Genomic DNA, 20889 nt, shown 5'->3' on the forward strand with positions numbered 1-20889 from the left:
ATACTGAACTCCTTGAACTGAAAAGAAATGCAAGAACAGGAAAATCAAAGAATCAGAGATACAATGCTAGCACTGTAGAAGCAGAAGCACTTTGGAGAGTACTAACTTATTTATTATTCACAATATAAGGATTTTTGGCACAAGAGAAATGCAAGTAAAAATAAATAAAAACCTGTTGTTGCTTTAGGCATGTTTTAATTTGATTTTCAGCTCTGCTCACGTCAGCGGCTCAACTTTTCTAAGTTTGCTGAGATGTCATAACTAATTAAAAACAAAGTGCAAAAAATCTTTTAAGAGAAGCCTGTATTTATAATACCACTGAAGCCAGAGCTACCAATTTCTGAGTCCTAATTTGTTTATGTAGGAGTAAATTCTTCAGTATTTCCATTTTATTCATTTATTGATAACTTTGGGAAACAGTTTTATTTTTGGTCTGTTTGAAACCTATTGTTGTAGGATTGCCTGTCGTCTAGTGTAGCACAATTTGCAATTCGTTTATTGAAGCAAGCAAATGGTGTCATTCAGTTCTAATGGAGAGGGAAAGAGCCTTTATGTCACTCGCTAATTTCCCCTCCTGGCCATCTGAGGAGCAAAAGAGTTTTAGGTGTTTAGAAGGGGGAAAGTTGCAAAGATCTTTGTACTCACAAGAAACATTTGGTTTAGAAGAGATCTCTCCATCTTACCAAAACACCCCTCCAAAACAAAACAAAATAAAAACCAACAAAAAATTCTATCAGGTCCAATGTACTTCTTTTTTCTGGAAAGGCTGGACTCATATTTATTTTGCATGGTTCATAAGTTGCTATCTTCTAGCTACATAGCTTTTGATCTTCTGTATTTCAGCTAAATGATATTATCTGATCAAAATACTGTATATCTCATTTACTGTATCAAGTGCTCTGAGTTTCTCTTACACGAGAGAGAGAGGCCCAGAGCAGTCAATCAACCACAGCAGTCACATTGTTCTTTCTCAAATACCCTTACAGTGTCTGTTTTCTGTATAGCTGGGTGAACAGCTAGGCCCCCCCTTCTACATGTTATACGTATTGTACAATTAAGTGATTAATTGTTCAATTTCCTTGAGAGGAGCTACACGTGCAAAGTAGCTATCACACAGTAAAAGGCTCCAACCAGCTATAAAGTTAGACATGTAGAGGGGTCCCTCATAAAATGCATTCTTTAAAGGTTTATGCTCCATGCCAAATGCACTGATATTTTTTAACAGCTGTATAAATCTTGCAAGATTTTGGATTTGTCATCCAGTTTCATTGTGAGCAAAAGCAGTTGTTTCTTCTTGGCCTACTACAAACATTATCTGTTTCTCTTGACTTTATCCATTAAATATTAGAGACACGAGAGCAATGAAAAACATGTTGTATGTCTGTACATGCACATTACATCTAATAACACACAGCTCTACTCTGACGGGATTTTGGAAATCAAATGGATTTTCCCCTCTAGGAGAAATAAAAAACATTTGGAAAAAACAATACCAGCAGTAGGAGACAATCTGCTTTTGTACTGTTTTCCTTTCCTTTACTGCTGTGTGTTGATTCTAATCCTGATCCTAGTGTTATATGACCCAACAAACCAATTAAGGATAGGTAATAATCCAGAATATTTGCCCAGACAGTGGTTCTTCTGTGTGCACAGTAAAACAGAATAATTTTTAATACAGTTATATATAAAACCTAGTAATATAGTATGTGTGTGTGTGTATAGTGTGTATATATTACAGCTGATAAGAACAGGAACTTCACGTGATCTTAGCCTTTAAAATAGTAGGCTAAGAACAGATGTTCAAAAAACCCCTGGCAGAAGTGCTTTATTATGCTTTATTTAAAGTGCTGTAAGTTAGAGCACAAGCAACGCAAACAGACATTTTCTGTCCAGTGAAGTGAGGGGGAGGGAGGGGCTCAGAGCCTGCCTGTACTGGCTACCAGGGATGTTCCTGCATGCCTCCCAGGAGGCTGCCAGAATGACTTCTCTCCCCAACCCTGCCCTCCCAACCAGATGGCAACCGTCAGCAGTGGCTGGAGGGGAGAGACCCTGGAGCCCTTCTCCTGCAAGCCCCCACCCGAGCTGTGGTGCACTGCAGGGACAGAAACCCTCCTTCTCCCTCCCCTACCCCATACAGCCAAGCTACACACTGGGCTGTAATAAGATGCTCACTGGGTCAGTGACAGGTGAGGGGACAGGGCCAACTCTGCACCTGGGCAAAGCACAGAAGCTCTAACAGAAAGCACTTTAGTCTACACCTCATCCAATAAGGGTTAATTTAGAGCATGAGCTACTATTTTTAAAATGCGGTAAGAGCCATGAACGCCTTTTCAGTTAAAGCTTAAGAGCACTTTCTGTCTGCTTAAAGTAAGATAGATGTAATGCAGGGGTGGGCAAAGTGGTGGATCTGGCCAGCAGCCAGATTCCATTTCTCAGCAGCTCCTGCCCACATGTCTGGGACTGGTCTCCACCTAGACCCCAGCCACAGTGATAGTGCTGTGATAGTGCAAGGCTGGGGTTGCCATGGAGACAGGCTGCAGCCCTGCTGGCAGGCCACACTGCAGGGCAGGGTAGGGGGCTGCTCCAGAGGTGGTGGGATTTTGCGGTGGGGGCAGCTTGGCCCAGGAGCAGGGCAGAGCTGTGATCTGCAGCCTGAACACTCCAGGAGCGGGCATGCAGGTAGCGGAACATGGCTCTATCTTGGCTTCTTGCAGTGGTTACAGCCTGTCCCAGAGCAGAGGCACAGCCACAATCTGCTGCCTGCACACCCCTACAGTTTGCCGTTCTGCCCTGGCCCCTGGCCAAGGTGCTCCCTCCACAAGATTTTAGCAGCTCCGGAGCCGTCCCCTGCCCTGTGCTGCCCCTTCAAGCGTGGCTGGGGCTGGTCTCCATGGCAAACCCAGCCTTGTACTATCACAGCCATGTGCGCAGGGGCTGCTGGGAAATGGAGTCCAGTGGCTGGACTTTGGTATAATGTCTGTACCTAGCCACAATGTACATGTAAGTGCATGCATGCATGCCTGCATGTGTGTATGTGTGAATGTGTGTGTGTGTTTACCAGAAAAAGATGCTTCAGGGCCTTGAGTGCCAGCGTGAAACTTATCAGACCCAGGTTCAATTCCCTGCTTTGTCACAGACATCCTGTATAATATTGGTCAAGACACTTTCTTTTCTTAGACTCTCAGTTCCGCATTTGTTAAATGGGAATAATATCTCACAGAGCTGTTGCCTGAATAAATGCATTAAAGGGTCATAATGATATCCTATAATAACAGGGAGATGTAAGTTACATTTGGAATAAATTAGAAGCACCTTGTGGTGATAAAGTTAAAATATGCTGTGGTGAAGAAAGTAACATCCTAGTGAATGGAAAAGCTGAAAAGCTTCAGACATGTTTTATGCATTGGTCTTCAATAACAATCACCAAGGAGACAATTTTTTCTAGGTGGAGTTGAATGTTTTCTAGTTTTCATGTGAATTTCCCAGCCTCCAATCTGTGGTGAGTTTTGGATATAATAGGAATGCAATGTCGGGCAGAAATAGGAAGGAATGGAGGAAGTGAGATTGAAAACTCCTTAGGAAAAGAGCTACCATCATATTTATGTATATCTGCCTGAAAGGGGAAAAACTATTGGGAGAAGAAAGGAAATCCTATCCCAGAGGAATAAAGGAAGAGGACAAATAACACTGAGAATATTCTTGTAACTGTTTTATTTTTTTTCTCTTCTGTATAACTGCCGCGCGGCACTCTCACATTTATGTAACCTTGAAGTCTTAACTAGTAAGCTAAATGAGCGCTTTGTATTTTTCTCTGTTGGCATTAAGCTACACATGCGCATTTTGTAGATTTCATTTCTTATCTAGAAGTGTTATTTTTGCAGAAATGAAACTTATGTAGAAAGTCTGCCTAGCAATTACTATGTAAAAGAAACTATCCTATCCCTGTATGCTCAGCTTATATCATAGTTAGTGTCACAGAGGCAGTCCAATGAACATCTATAAAGAGGCAAAGAAACAGAAAACAGCAGAGACGACGACCGGAAAACTCTATAGGCCCGATCACCCTATAGACTGGTTCTCAGCCTCTCCGTCTGGGCGTACCCCAGCGAAGACAAAGGCCTCGAAAATCCGACAACTAACAACGATTCACCGTGTTACAGTTTTGTACTGTATATCCCACTCATGAGCTGTTGACCAGTTCTGGGACTATGGAGCCGGCAGCCGCACCTAGCTTTGGACTAGCTCCACTGTTGGAACGCAAGGGCTGGCTCTGGAACCTCGGGAACCAACGGACACCCTATAAATTAAGAAACATTAACAACTTACTCTAAGTCGTCTACTTGTGCTAACTCGGTGAACCTCGAGGGTGGCTATAAAGCTACCTCCAATCCCGCCCCACAAGCCGCGTGCTCGCACAGCTCCGCAAAGCCCGCGGCTCCCCAAGCGGTGCCAGAACCGCTAGCCCGGCATTCCGCCACAATTCTAAGGCAGGGTACTCAACCTCCACATGTGGCTTGCAGCATTGTGTCATCTGGCCTCAGGGCTCCCCACAGGTCTGGAAAATTGGTGGTGGGGGAGTGGTGGCACTGCTCCCCTGCTGCGAAATCTCCAGGCTTATGGGGAGGCATGAGGGATGGCACTGGGCTCCCGGGCCCAATCATGGCATGTGGGGGGCATAAGAGAGTGGTGCCAGGCCCCTGGGACCCAGTCCCAGCATGCAAAGGGTAGGAGGGGGCAGTGCCAACCTCTTGGGACTCAATCCTGTTGCATGGGGGGCAAGAGGGGACAGTGCCAGCCCCTCAGAACTGAATCCCAACATGTGGGGGGTGAGAGAGGGAATTGCTGGGTCACTGGTATCTAATCCCAGCACATTGGGGACAGATAAGGGTAGTGCCAGGCCCCAGGGTCCACTTCAGACTGCAGATGGACTCTGCACCACTCATCTGACCCATGGGGCCAAAAGGTTGAGCACCTGTGCTTTAAGGAAGTCCATATTTTTCCTTGTATTAATCTTCTACAAGAGAAGTGGGCATGACCTACCTACTTCGAGATATCACAATGTGTCAACTGCTTAAAACTTGGAGAACTGACACATTTTACTGCCGCACTTGGCAGGAGTTGTACATTCTATGACAAGCAGTTACAGATCAGGGGATTTACTGGACTGAAAGGGGTAGCCAGTACAGTTTGTAAATCTTGCAAGAGAGTTTTGCCAGTCTGGGCCACTTTAAAGGGCCAAGCTGCAGGATTGTGGCTGAGGCAGAAGGTTCCAATCTGTTCCTGAAAGAGGTGGCCAAAATATTTTCCTAAAACATTTTCACAGTCATTGGCCTACTCTATAAGCTGTTTGGAAAACAGCATGAGGCTCGGGTAAAAAAAAAAAGTTTCTCTTTCTCTTCTGCAAAAGAATTAAACAAACAACAACAGCTATTACAGATACAGCAAGAACTGCAAATTTAAGACTTTGCATATATGAAAAACAGCCTACAGAAGAGAAAAGATGGCACTGTTAGCAACATTATATAAAACTGGGGTAATGGAAAAACAATCTCATTCTGTGAGGACCCTTGATTTACCTACATGAATTGGCTTATGGAGTCAGATGCATATTGCTTCATGAGCAGGGATGCAGGCTTTTGGTTTCCCATGGGAAAACTGAGAAAAATTCAGATTTCACTCTTTACCCAAGAAAAATATGGAATTCTTATTTTAATGGAGAAACCTGCAGAATTTTCACTTTTGCAAAGAGCTCTCTGCAGGCTGGCAGAGTTGCAGCCTGAAAGCAGCTGAGGGGAGGGTGGCAGGTAACCTGCCAGATAGCCTGGAGGGCAATTCCCACAGGTAAGTCTGGTGGGGGTGGGAAGGAAGGATTGAAGCCTCCATAGGGAGGAAGGGAGTGAGTTGGGCAGAGCTGGATCTGCTGCCCAACCAGGCAGTGTGTGAGGCTTGGGGCCCAGGGCCAAAATGTGTGGCTTCAGGTGGCTCATCTAGGAAGTGAAGGGGTGAGGCCAGCTCCCTGCCATTCTGCGTGCATTCCTGGAGGGGGGAGGGGGTAGAGGAGATCCATGCCCCCCAGATTTGTACATGGGGCGGGAGCAGGTGTGAGCTTCTTGCTGAGGGCTCAGGCTTCCCACCCTGCTGTACTGCTGTGGGGCCTTTGCAACCCAGTGGGTGGGACCTGGCGCAGCAGGGCAGAGTGGGGCTGGTCAGGGAAGTTCCTTGATGCTCTGAGCTCCATGTTTCCCTAGTGAGCCATCTCCTGCTCGCCTGGCAGCAGTGGGGGCAGCCAGGGTTGTGCCCCTCACTGCTGCAGTGCAAGCAGGGGGCATATCACCAGGGCAACATGGAACTTGCAGCAGCAAGGAGCTTCCCCACCTGGCCCTGTTCTGCTCTGCCACACCAGGTCCCACCTGCTGGGCTGCAGAGGCCCTACAGGAGGGCAGCAATGCGGGGAGACAGAGCCTGTATTGGGCAGCTCACACCCACTGAGCCTGAAAAGGGAACCCCCTACCCTCCCCGGGCTCTGCTCTGGCCATGACGACCGTGAGGGAGGGGAAGCTGGGCTACACACACTGCTATGCAGTAGCAGCCACAGCCTCCCATGGTCAGCAGTCAAGTCTCACGTGCTGCTGCGGGTGGCAGGGGACTCCAGAACTGGGTCCCTGACCCCATAGCCCTGGCATCTGGGAGCCCCCCAGAAGGGCTAGGGAGGGTAGGGGACTGTGGGTAGGGGTGAGAGGCACCAGCAAGACTGGGGGTGCTGTGGGGAGGGCATGAGAGGGCAGTGAGGGGGAGTGAAAAGCACCAGCAGGGCTGTGGACAGGCAGTGAGGGTCACCTGCAGGGCCATGGGTATGTGTGTGGGGCAGGATGAGGGGTACCAGCAAGGCCAGCGGGCTGTGGGGGGGAGTCAGGAGACTAGATCTGCATTCTGTGAGCTAAGAGGGTAGGGGGAGCTTTGGTTTTCCATGATAAAACCCCCAAAATCGAATACCAAACTTTATACGTATTTAGCATTTATTTTATTATAGTGACTGAGGCACTGGCAGTCTTCCAAATTGCTTTAAAATTGTAAATATATCAATAAAAGATTGTGCTCAATTGATGCTGATATAGATATAGATATATAGTTGTGTTTCATTTTAGTCATGGATTTGGGGAACCTGCAAGTTTTATTAGAGAATTTGCAATTTTTTATCAGACAAAACTAGGATCCCCGTTCATGAACAAGGGTGTCAGAAACCAGCTTTCATGTTTATCCTTCAATATAGCAAACAAACCCAGAAGGTGATGCAGTATTTACTGGGCTGCTCAAGACAGATATGATACTTGTTGCCACTGCTGGAATCTCCTGACTGATTAACAAGAAAGCACTAGACTGATTAATGATCCAACCAATGTAGATAGGTAAGGGCCAAGTCTGACACCTTTTCTATCTCTGCGTTGCCTGCCTGGATCTTGAGTCTAGGTTCACAAAATAAATAGCTGTTAACATCTAGGACCTTGATTCACTACTGCATAGAGTACAAAAGAATTAGGCAATGATACATTCAGGCCTTGCATTCATTGCTAAATTTTGCAGCTTTGGCCTACTTCTAAAAGAAACAAGAACAGAGAAGAAATTACCTATAGAGGTATACTTTGAAATCCAAAGCCTGCTGTTCTTCCTTCTCAGAAATATAGCACTGTGGTGACATGGTGTGCTTCTCACTGAAAGACACTTTCATTCTAAATCCTATTTTTGGCATTTATCATTTTCTGAAGAACATTACTGAATAGAATTTCCTCAAGCTACTTTCAGCCAAAGGTTGATTGTGTGCATGTACGTATGAATTTTAAAAAAATCCCTAAACATCCAGCCAGTAATCCAACCATGAAAAAACAGTGTTTATCACATTTTAACAAATTTGTAGTCAACCTTTTTCTGAGAGTACAAAGCTAGAAAATATTATTTTGAAAAATTCAAATGTGTCTGATGCATAAAAAGTGAGTCTTTTGCCAAGGTTGGGAAAAAAAGGGTTGAGACATATCAAAGTTTTAAGTATTTGAAAACTGTTCAGTGCAAATTCACTTCAGAGTGTTCTTCCCACATTACAGGACTAAAGTATGCCTTTAGGGAAAGTTCTAAACAAGGATTGATATGTAAACTTCACAAATTCAACTCTATGCATTTAGAAAGATACAGACTTCCATTTATATTTTACAGAGTTACTTCTTCCTTGTAGACTATGGAAGGGAACTCTAGGGAAATATATGATAAGGATCTTGTTTTTAGTTTCAGTTATGAGTTAAACTTCTTGCTACAAGGTTAGATTAGTATGTGTCTCTGTGGGAGTGTCTACAGTTGCAATTAATGTGAAGCAAACTCCAGGGCAGTTTGAGCCGGAGCATACTACATGAAAATGCTGTGCCTGGGGAAACCAACAATTTGAGCTAGCACAGAGCAGGCCCAGGCTGGCAGAAGGCACCGGGGTCAGACCTGGGCTCCAGATGGCAGCATCAGGTGGGAGAGGGGATGGCTAGGGCAGAAAGATCCTGAAAGTGTGGAGCTGTGCAGTTAAGCAGCAGGCAGAAGTCTGGTCCCCACCTGGCTGGGCTAACAGGGCACAATTAATGCCCATAGTCAGCATCTACATGTGTTTAAACACAGTAAATTACCTCGGCATAAGAGAGTACTGCCCCCCACAAATTACCATTAGTTAGTTTATCTGGCATTAATTACTTTACTGTGTGCAGACTGTCGCATGTGTAGCTGGTGATGCTTTACATCACAGCTAATCTACTCCACCGTTAAGCACTTGTGTAGACAAGGTCTGTTAGAGGGTTTTTGTTTTTTTTTACTTTGTGGGTGTTCAAATCTACTGTTTTGGCTTCAGAATAAATAATGAACTGGTGTGTTGTTGCTTCTGCAGGAAGAATGCTACTTTTTTTTCTTGCCACTTCTCTGCATAGCATAACATCCAGTAGGCATTTTCCTTCTAGGACAGGTCTCAGAGGCATAATTCCCTCCCATGTCTCACTATGTTGGGAAAGAGTAATTTGCTGCTGGTCTATACAAAACAAATGCTGCCTCCCTTAACAATGAGCTCCTGATCCTGGTGGTCAGTCAATGCTCCATAAGTGCATGATTTGGAAAGATGAGTATGTGAGCAGCAACTGCTGCCCCCAGTACACTTGGATTCAGACCTGAGAAGTCTGCACAGAACCTTAAGGCTGTTAAGGCTCACAGTTTTTACTTTCCCTTACATCTCTGTGTGGGTAAATAGATAAAATCATAAAAAGCCCTTAACCCCTAGAACACTGATATTTTGTTGATCATAGAATCAATGAGTTGGAAGGGACCTAGACAGATCATCTAGTCTGACCCCCTGCCATAGGCAGGAAGAAGCACTGGGGGTGGCAGGGGTCATAAGATGGCTGGATGGAACAGAGCATAAATTGTGTTCAAAGTCTCCAAGTATTTAATGAAATACCAAGGGCCAGAGTTTTAATATACCCATCCAAGAGCATGAGAACATTTGATGCATGGTGGATATAAATGAATGCAGCTGTGATACCATGTACAACAATATTAGAATCCTCATTGTGCTCATTTAAATTTTATATTTAGGTGAAAAAAGAGAAAAATGCACAAGTATATTTGACATTCATTTTAGGGACATAACTCCCAGCCCTTTAAGCAAAAGTTTCCTTCATGCTCTCAATGGAATGAATGTTCTGACATGGCAAAAAGCTGGAGTATGCCATGTAAGAACAGCTGTGGGTTGAAGGTATGTGAAGCTAAATCAACTCTGGAGGCCCTGCAGAGTGGCAAGAGTAGCTCAGAATGAGAAAGAGTTCACTTTTCATGTCCCTTACATTTGTATTTTCGTTTTTTAAGAATGCCAGCAAGCCTTGTGATAAGCACCTACTGGGCACATCTACACATAAATATGAAAGCAATGCAATAATCTCTGGTGCACTTCACACTAGAGTTTATTGCTCCCTGGCATAGTGTTTACATGTGCGTCTGGGAGTGCAGCATGTTGAGCCAGGGCAGAGCAGCCCTGAGCTGGCAGGAGGCTCTGGGGGTCAGCCTGTCAGACCAGGGCTGCTCCGACCCAGCTAAATGTGCTATGGAGGGGCTGGATGGAGCATAAGGGTGCTTGAGTGCAGGGCCAGCTGGCAGGCAGCCCCCACACTGAAGCACCTTTGTGTCCCAGCCAGTTCCAACAGCCTTTACATGTACATTATAGCAGAGTAAAGAACTCCACCTTCGGATAGTACTTTTATCTGGCAGTACTAACCTACAGTGGAGTTAATTAGGCATCTTGTGTAATAAGCATCTTGTGTAGATGTGCTCACTAGATGTGCAGAGAGCTAGACTGATTGTCAACACAAATTCATGTACTTATTTTAAAAAAATGCTCATTAATGTACAGAAAAACCTATAAAGTATAAATTCTTGGTACAGCATCACATAGAAAGTAAATATGGAATAAGATATATAACAGGGTATTTTAAAACACAATCCCTGGTTATTCACATTTCAAACACACTGTGTACATAACTGTGTCCTTGATACCAGCCAGTTCAGCATTGATAGATTACTGTTTTCCCCTCCTGACAAGGAAAGTGAGCACAATTGTTCTGTTAAGTGAGACATCCCAGAGAAAATGGAGACCCACTTCTTATAGATTAATGTCTTTGATTTACCTTCATTGTCCCTTAGTGTAAAGTTGGGATTCAAAGAAAGGCCCTCATCAAGAGAAAAATGGAATCTTGGCCCATTTGCAGAGATATCTTTGTCAGTGGCACTGATAGTCTGAATAACCTGAAATAAAAATTAAATAGTGAATGTGTTGAAATTTGAACTTGACCCAAATGCTGCCTCAACTCAGCAAAACCTTTAAATTTAAGTTATTTAATTTTTTTACTTGGCTGATGCCAAATTCTATCCAGGAAACAACAGGCTTATTAGCTTGACTTCTCTAATATGAAATCATTTAGGAGCCATGCTTCGGGGAAAGTAAAAGCATTGAAACTTTAAAACATCCTAATGTGGGTGTTCTGATACTAAAATAGCCCTTAGATTACATCTAGATTAGAGACTTTCAGAATTACAGTTTTAGATAAACACCTGCTTTGCAAGAGACAAAATATAGGTTAAATAAATGTCTCCATATAAAGCATCCTCTACCTGTTGTCCCTACTACATATTTGCAATGATAGCTGATATTTTTTTAACATTAACATTGGTAAAGAAAAAAAACTTTAAATCAAGGTGACACACACACAACAAAAAAAGCATTCTGCATGAACCCTTTCAGAACCCAGCCCCAGACTGTGGAAGAGAAGAATATGCAGGATGGCACTCATAATTGTTTTTAGTTTGGCTTTCCCAGTAAAAACATACAATGAAACATCTTATGACAGACAGCACTGACAATGGAGTGTATCCAGAAAGACAAAATCCCTACCCCACAAACCTTAGCTGGCTCTCTTTAACATCTTTAGCAATGATATGGACATTTGTGTCAGAAGTGCACTGGCGAAGTTCGCCAATGACACTAAACTTTGGGGCATAGCATCCACACCTTAGGACAGGCTAGTGATTCAGGCTGCCATGGATAAACTTACTAAGTGGGTGAATACAAACCCAATGACATTCAATACCGATAAATGTAAAGTACTCCACCTCGGGGGAAAAACCCCCACGGCATGCTTATAGGCTCAGCAGTGCTACGCTTCCTAGCACCACTGCTGAAAGACACTTGGGAGTCATGATTGACCACAAGATGAACATGAGCCACAATTCGATGTTGCAGTTGGTAAAGCAAACAAAACTCTGGCTTGCATCCATAGATGCTTCTCAAGTAAATCTGAGTATGTCATCCTCCCGCTGTATTCGGCCTTGGTGAGGCCGCAGCTGGAGTTCTGCATCCAATTCTGGGCCTCACAATTCAAAAAGAATGTCAAGAAGCTTGAGTGAGTCCAGAGGAGAGCCAAGCGCATGGTCAGAGGGCAAGAGAATAGGCCTTAGGAAGAGAGGCTGAGAGCCATGGGACTTCAGCCTGGAAAAGCGCAGGCTCAGGGGGGACATGGTACATAAGGGGTGTACATAAGGATCTGGGAGAATATCTATTCACCAGAGAACCCCAAGGAAAAGCAAGGACCAACAGTCATAAACTCCTCCAAGACCATTTTAGGCTGGCTATAAGGAAAAACTTCTTTACTGTCTTTACTTCCAAGGCCTGGAATAGACTCCCTCCAGAAGTGGTGCAGGCACCTACTCTGGACTCATTCAAGAAATGTTTGGATGCTTATCTCGCTGGGATCCTTTGACCCTAGCTGACTTCCTGCCCCTGGGCTGGACTTGATGATCTTCGAGATCCTTTCCAGCCCTAACGTCTGTAAAATCTATGAAGAAGCTAACTTTCCCCTTCCACCCCCAGGAGTGCAACCCCAAGGAAACAGCCTGAAGAACACATATCAGCTAGCCATGTCACAGGACACGGACGGGTCCAGGGGTAGGGTCTGGTGGGAGAACAATATAAGGGGCCACATCAGGTCCCCATGAACTGGGGCTTTTTTCTCAGGGCAGGAGCAGTAGCTCCCCAAAAAGTATCTTCCCTCACCGTTCCCACCTCCCAGGCACCCTGGGAAGCATGACCACACCCCATACCCAGTCCCAAAGTATTAATAAATAATAATATATTATTAATAATTAATACTACTTTTAGTAACATCAGTTTATTAAAATGAGATCTTTAATGTACTTCCTCTTTATTTTTTTTGTTTTACTTCTTAAACTTTTATCCTTCAATAGCTGACTTCCTTCATTTCACCACCCTCCCCTCCCCTCATTTCATTACCCATTCTCATTCCATTAACTCTTCACCTTCCACTTCATTTTCCCACCCCACCCAAACCCATCTCTCACACCCTTCCACCTAGATCAGGAAAAGAAGCTTGTTTTGGCTCACCGGCCCTGTACTGGCAACTCACAGCTGTAGCTCCTCGTCAAGTCCCTGCTCACCAGACCTCTAGTAGAAAGGCACAGCTGTGCAGGGGCGGACAGTTATAGAAAGTTTTTAGCCTTAACCTGTGACTCCTCCAGACTTGAGCTAACACCAACACTAGTCAACAGTTGAGCAGCTCAAAGTGCAATGTATAATAAGGCACTAAGTGTTTCCCTCCTTCCACTTTCATTTTCTTGCTTGGACTGCACATTGAAGTGACAAAACAACATATAGAAGACCCTTTCTGTTATATTCCTGATTAAGATTGGATTGTCTGTTTTATAGAAATTACAGAAATTATGGGGCAGGGGGACATGGCATGAGGGAATGTGGAGTGGAGTAGTTAAGTTTTTCCTCACAAGAATTCATGTTCATTGTTGTAGACAGTTAATTTGCCACACTTTTGTAAATTCATCCAAACAACTTGAAGTTAAACCTCTGAAGTCTTAAGTGTCTTTGTCCATCTTCAGAATTATAGGACAGATCCAGTGTATTCACTTCCATAGGAGTCCCTCTGTTGCAGGTTGCTATCTACAAAAATGTATGCTTCCCTAACACAGTTAGTTGCTAAGGCCCCTGGCAGGCCTTAATTTAACTGCACAATTGGGATATGACAAATTTTATCCCAGATCCCCAAAATTACATGTCCTGCCATGCCACACATGCACAAGCCATTTGTGTAATCTGGGGTTAAATTCTATGTAATGCAGAACATTTTTTATGGCAGCTTTCTCATTTTGTTGTGCCATTAGTTGTCTGAATGTGTGAAAAGTTTACTACTGGTAGTTAAAGTGAGATTAATGTTTTAATTGTGTCATAAGTGTAACATTTGCCACCATGCCCTATCTTTTGCCTCATTTTTACAGGAGAAGCAAAACAAAAGAAACACATTTTAGGGGCTAATATCATCCATTAATTATTTTATAAATAGTATGAGTCTGAAGCTTGTAAGTAGGATATTTTTATATAATTATTATTTCTGTGAGTTGGGTTAGTGATTTGAGATTTTTTTAAAGGTTCCCCAATAATTTCTTTGTGCAATGGTAGGACATTTCTGACACTCATTTAATGTTATACTTAGAGCATCTATTACCTAGAGTACTGAAGGACAGGCAGTCTTAAACAATGGCAGTGTTTCTTAAAAGATTTGGTAACATTTAATCGTCCTACATTATGTTTTGAAAAGGTAGAAACCCCAAAGGGGAATAACTGTAACTGATGGCTTTGCATAGTGGAACGAGGATAGAAAAGACTCACAGGATTAGTTCAAATTCACATACTTAGTTTCTGATGTTGAGGCTGGAACTGAGGCAAACCACAGGGTGTGGGCATAGGGACAATACTTAAGGAGGCAACATTTTCAAATGGATCAAATTTCTGGTTCCACTAAAAAAAAGTTAATGCAGATTTACTCTCATTCATTGTTAATAAGTAGTTACAATTCAGATCAAAAGCAAGAGCTACAGAACCTTATTTGTTTATTAGTTAAAAAAAATCTTTATTTTGTAATATGCTTTAAGCTTTTCTTGGGTAAAATATTTTCTTTCCTGCTCACAAGGAAAGAGTCTTGATCTTAATTCTTTAATAATGTAGCTGTATTTTATCTGGTAGACAATACCAAGCAAGGTAATATACTAGCCATCTTGTGTGTGTGTGTTTTAATGACAGTGAAGTAGGATACCAATGCCTCTATTTACTGTTCGAGAATAATTTAAGGGCTTTATTGTGAAAGGGGAGATAAGCTCTAGAAAGCCAACACTTTCATTTTGTTGACATAAATCTAATGCTCTTCTGGGTTTTTACATATTTATTTATTTTCCTGTCCTTTCCCCATCCCTCTCCTTCTATATCATAAATTCAGAGAGGTCCAAGATGATGTGCCCTTTAGCATTAAGTCCAATATTAGGAATAAATATTGAAATAGATAATTTTTTTCCAATTATCATTCTTTTTTCAAGGAATGTGTTATGGTCACAGTAACTGATGTAAGAACTTCTTGACATTCCAATATTTAGAAATGTATGAAAAAATTTTTGGTGATAACTCAGGACAGTTATTTTATACAACTATTTCAAACATATGCTCCAGTTTTTCAGTACGTTGTATCAAGGCTGAAGTGCAATTGGGTAATTTTAAAGTAGTGCTTTATTTACAAGATAAAGTACTAGTTATAGTCTCCTGGTTTTGAAAGCTAATTATACTCTACAGTCAGTCATAAAACTGAAGGGGCATAAAAAGGGCATTAAAAAGTAGTTGAACAAGATACCCCCAATAGGAGAAGCGTACATTAGAGCTAGTCAAAAATATTTTTTCAAAATGGTTTTTAATGGAAAATTGTGTTTCTGACCCTTTTCATGAGAAGTGAAAAAAAATCAAAACTCAGATATTTTTCATTTTCAATTGTTCGTCATATTTTATGAAAAACATCAGCATTTTCCTTGGAAAATGACTTCCCTCTTCTGTCCCGTTTTGGAAAATATCTGTATGAAGTTTACGGAAGCAAATCCTTCTTTTCGTAAGAACTATATGCAATGTGTTGAGACAACTCCTATAATCAAATGGTCAATAACATTTTAACCTTGTTTCTGATTTGTAGCTTATCAGGGTAGCCTGAAGTAAGGCTAGGTCATCACAATGTACATTTGCATAGTTCCACTGAAGTGATTAAATTGCAAGCTTCTGCTAACCAACTTTTCAGGAGAAAAACTATAAAGAAATTGATTTCCAGCAAAGTAGGTCACAGTTCTAGCTCAGGTATATCTGATTTTATAGCGACAGTAAAATTATTAGATATGCTAGGTGAGAGGGCAGCAGGACAGGCCCTATGAGGAGAGACTGAGGGACCTGAACCTGTTCAACCTCAGCAAGAGGAGGCTGTGGGGAGACATGGTGGCTGCCTACAAACTCATCAGGGGATATCAACAGCAAATAGGTCATCTGGGGTGACAAGGAACAATGGTAATAAGCTGACGGAGAATAGGTTTAGGTTAGAGATCAGAAGTCAATATTTTACAGTTAGGGTGGCCAAAATCTGGAAGCAACTCGCCCCTATCTTTGGCAAATTCAAGAGGAGGTTGGATGATCCCTGTCTGGGGTCTTGTGAACTCAGCATTCATTTCTGCCTGTGGCAGGGGTCAGGCTTGATGATCTGTTCAGGTCTCTCCTGACCCTAGCTACTATGAAACTATGTCATAGTTCATTAGTTTGATCAGAACTACACTGTATTCTTTTACTTTTTAGGTGGATAGAACTATATAGCAATAAAACTTTTGATTCTTTCTGTCACAGGTTCAAATGCCATTCTGGCATTATTCCAACTGACCTCACTGGGCATTGCACTCATTTATGATGGGGTGAAACTTGGTCCCATGCCTCAAGCTACGTTTATCATGCGTCATTCAGAAGTCCCTGTGAAATACAAAATTTCCTAAGCAAGGTGAATACTAGAGTAATAAAGTCTGGAGTTGAGTTTTCAAATGATGTCATCCTCGTAAGTGTTTTGAGTGGAAGATGCCTTAGGGGTTTTGCTGAAATAAATCCTTTGTAACACTAAGTTTTACTGACATATTTAAAAGATAAATTGAGCTCTTGGGAAAGGAAGGAAGAGGAGAGAGAGAGCCTGGGGAAACAAGTCCTGATGCAGTTTTTATTACCTCGTCCATCCTCCTAATGCTCCCCCACTTCCCAGAAAAGGGGTAAAAAAAAAAGGGAGTTCACAAAGAATTTAGAAACTTCACAGCTTTGGTTCAAACTTAAACATTGCAAAATTCTTTGTAAAACTGAAGCTCCATTCCAAACAGAGTTCCTGGACACATTATTTAAACATTAAAATCCACAAACTTTCCTCGTAAGTAGTAGTAGTATATATTAATAGTAGTAGTGATACAAATCTTTTTCAATTATGTAAGCAAAACACAAGAACCCAATAATTTACCTAGTTTACTGGCTAAATATTCCTGCTTACTTATTTATAAGTGTCTTTAATGTGCAAGTGCATTTTTACTAACCGATTAGCTTTCCAGAACTTAATCTTGATTACACACTTTGGAATAAACCAATACAAAAATATTAAAATTGGGCTATAGTACACAGTTGTGCACTAAGGATGCAGGTCATTTTTAAATTAACAAAATACTAGATTCAGCTTCAGTTGTAAGTTTTGCCATTTGGGGATGTGACAACTTGCCTGGTAAAGCAGACATTGACCAGAGATCGATGTAAACTGAGCAAGAAGGAAACCTTGATCATGTTATGTTTTCAACCTCTACGTTTTCAACCTCTCTGTTTAAGCCTACACCATTTTTCATGTCATCTGGATAATGGAACATTTCCACGGAGTATCTAAATTGCTTCAAGAGTTTGTTAGTGGACATTTTGAATCTTTGTAGTTAATGTGATTAATTCTGATTTCTTCTGAGATCCTGGAATTAGTGGTATAAGCCTCAGTTTCCTCTTCACATGATTTGTAATTTTAGTGTGTCCTCCCTCATAAGGTAGCTTTCTGTATAAAATATTTGCCATGTTTTCTCCCCATGCTGAGAAAAAGTCAACAAACTTCGTATAGATGTATATAAATGCAGAAATCCTGAAAGTCACTTAGGGCATGATTTCTTGTCTGTTAGGGTTATCTTATACTCCACCTACCAGGTAGATGAGTGAACTGAGGCTCAAGTACAATTCTATTCTACCTTGGTGAAGTCCGGAAAATTCATTAAAGCATTTATTTTTGTAGCATAACATCACATTATCTTTATGTTTGAGTCACAAATAACAGTGAAGAGGGGATGGACCGAGCCACATTTTGCATTCAGTATTTTTCAGATGCATATGAGCACCTAAATCTACTTATGCACCTAATCAGTGGGGAAAACCCCACCCCCCTAGTCTTTAGTCAATCAACCATCAGATTGATGGTGACTGTGGAAGAATTCTAGCAATCCTGAAATCTTAGTATAAGATAAGGTGATTCCTCTTTTTCAGTTACGTTTAAATATTGTGCTAAACACACCCATCTCATTGGATAGGATACTGAATTTCAGTAATCCTTTTCTTTTCTTTTTTCTTTTCTTTCTTTTCTTTTAGTCTTTTCTTGAAACACTTCACTCGGTATTTACTCTGAAAGTCTGCCTTTCTACATAATTACTGACTGAATTTACAGGTTATCTTAAATCCTCCAAAAATAACAAAAAATAGACACTCCTAAATGAAACTCTACTAAAAAGCACAACATAAGGGTTAAATTATCATTTATGTTTTAAACAAAAGACAGTGGTACAAAAAATACCTCACTTACAGGATCGTTAAAATCAAAAATGTTCTGCCTTTCCACTTCAAAAGGCAAAGTATAATACAATGAAATATTTGATCATACGGCATGTGAGAAAACAGCTATTCTGCTCTTTTTAAGATTGGTACAAAACTTTCCTATACTGAAACTAAGCTTTTAAAAATGTTTGTATTTTCAGAAGAATTACTGGTTTTCATTACTTTAGTCCAGTCAGTTGTTTTTCTTTTTTTAACTTTCAATATATTTTATCATCAAACGATACAAAGTTGGCCATCACTAAACTTTTATCACTCCTTCGCTGCATTGATCAGCAGCTTTCATATTTACTACAGATGGAATGAGAAACAATTTCCCAGAAAATTCATTACTATAAAGCCTGAAAAAAAACATGCCTTTGTTACCTTTCAAGTGTTTCTAAATGATAACAAACCAAACATTTCTAGCAGTTCTCAATGCCACTTAAAACTCCACCCATTCCTACAACCAAGTTTCATGAATTTCTAATTACATGCTAATGTTTTACCTAAGTATTTACTAATTGGGTATAACAAAACTATGCAGGTTTAACCCCTTCCCATTTAATTTTTTAGAATAGTTAAAGTTTTCAATAAAGATAGGATTTAGAGCCTAATGTGTTAGTATTAAAAAACTCAAAATATTCTTCTTGTAAATACTTGAGAATTACTTAAAGCCAAAAGATGTCCAACCCCTCCGCACAAAATCCCCAAGACAAATAGAAGATGAAAACAACAAATAAAACTATCAGAATACATGTTTTTAAAACCAAAAGTGACTGCTTTTCATAAACCTACAAAGTAACTCACAAGACAGTGCCTTTTGTAACTAATAGTTTTTACATCCATTATTTGTTATTACATATCTGATTTAATATACAAATCATGGTTTTCAAAAGACTGAAAAATATGTAGATAATTTGTTTAAAAAGCAAAGTAGAGACTATGAAATTCAAGCAACGGTCAAAATTACAATGCTACATTAATTATTATTGACCTAATCTAATATAAAATATTACATTTTAGTTCTATTATTCCTAACACAGAAATTTCTGGGGATGGGGCCTAATGCCTTCCATAGTCAATCGTATTCTAATTTCCATAACTAAAGTGTTTATAATAAATTTGGGGCTCTCTCAAATATGGATTGTCTTCCCTAAGCTAGTTCTTAGTCCAACAACCTCTGTCCTGGAAACTCTCTTTCACACTGTGGTGCCTACAATACTCCATTGTGACTTCTGTGGAGTCTATCAATATTTTAAAACATGTTTTGTATTACAATAAAGAAAAATATTATTCCCAGGGCAGGTTCTATTTTAACAGTTAATTTTTATTTTTATCAAGGTTAGCATAAGTATAAATTATATTATGTAGTTTTGGGGGGATATTGCTTTCTCCAAGATTACACGAATGCCTAAGTGACCTGATATATTATAAGTGGAGATTACAGTATACACATTTGGTAAAAAAGTAATAGAATTCTAATCCACCTTCCAATTTTGCTTTAATATTTTTGATGAATAAATAAATAAATAGATATTCATTAGAATCTTTTAAAAGATTCCATGCATCTCTAAGCAATGCTCTGGAAACATTTAGGAGCTGAATCCAGGCTGCCAACTATTTTTGCCTCTTGATCCAAGTGCCCTGCATCCTCCTTTACCTCTTAGTTGCACTACTGATACTACCCTCCTCATTCCTCTTCATCTTAACGCTAGTCAAGCTCTTTGGAATAGGACCCAGGGTTTCCTATATGCATTTTTATACGGCAAAATGACACCCCGAATCTCACTAGAACTTGATGCATTACCAACATACAAGTAAACAGTAAACAAAATAAGTAATAAAATCTTCTCAGTTAAAAAGTACATTAATAACATGCAGAGTATTGCTTTCTTTTATACTGAGCTACTGAAGTAGAACGTCCTTCAAAGTCTTATTAGTGTGGGGCACTAAACTACATTGAAGCAAGGGTCATAATGTAAAATAGCATGGATGTATCCCCAGATGAACAGAGAGTATTGAAGACAATTTCATGCCAACATCCATCTTAAAACACTCAAGTGAACTAGTGGATGCCCAATGGAAAGTGTGCAATCCTCAAAGAGGGTGCAGGGTGTTAGAAGTGCTATAAAGCCATGGATGCCGATGGAGTATAATAGCAATGGAAGTAGCAGGAGAGCTTACTAGTTCAGTCTTACTTTGAATACAGAAACCATATGAAACTTTGGTGTCAATCTAAAGGGATCCCTTATGAAAGAATAATGTTCTCTGTCATTCTTATTATGCAAACTATTCTTAAAGACAGCTAACATGTGAAGAGTCACTGTTACAACTATGTTATATCTGCCATTGTACAAAGAATCTATGAAGCCTTGTATCCAGGTAAAACTGGGATGAGAAGGTTACTGTCCCCTTTTACTGATGATGATAAGCCTTCATTCACTTATCAGATAAGTTTTTCTCATCTTGACTAAACACAAATATTTGTGTTTGTTATCTTGACTAAACACAAATATTATCTTGACTAAACACAAGTATTTGATACTTGTATTTTAGCAAAAATTAAAAGATATTGAAATGTACTT

The 20889-nt window shown here is 40.8% G+C and overlaps 1 protein-coding gene across 2 annotated transcripts in view; it reads right to left on the bottom strand.

Moving 5' to 3' along the window:
• Positions 1–20889, bottom strand: part of CDH18 (cadherin 18) — a 1127064-nt gene that overhangs the window by 16094 nt on the left and 1090081 nt on the right. For both annotated transcript variants that reach the window (XM_090049911.1, XM_090049912.1), the window contains one exon: positions 10695–10812. In XM_090049911.1, the coding sequence (XP_089906037.1) occupies positions 10695–10812 (118 nt within the window). The remainder of the gene's footprint in view (positions 1–10694; positions 10813–20889) is intronic.

This window comes from Crocodylus siamensis, chromosome 5 (genome assembly GCF_052110815.1).
Source record: "Crocodylus siamensis isolate JL-2025a chromosome 5, ASM5211081v1, whole genome shotgun sequence".
NCBI classification, from domain to species: Eukaryota; Metazoa; Chordata; order Crocodylia; family Crocodylidae; genus Crocodylus; species Crocodylus siamensis.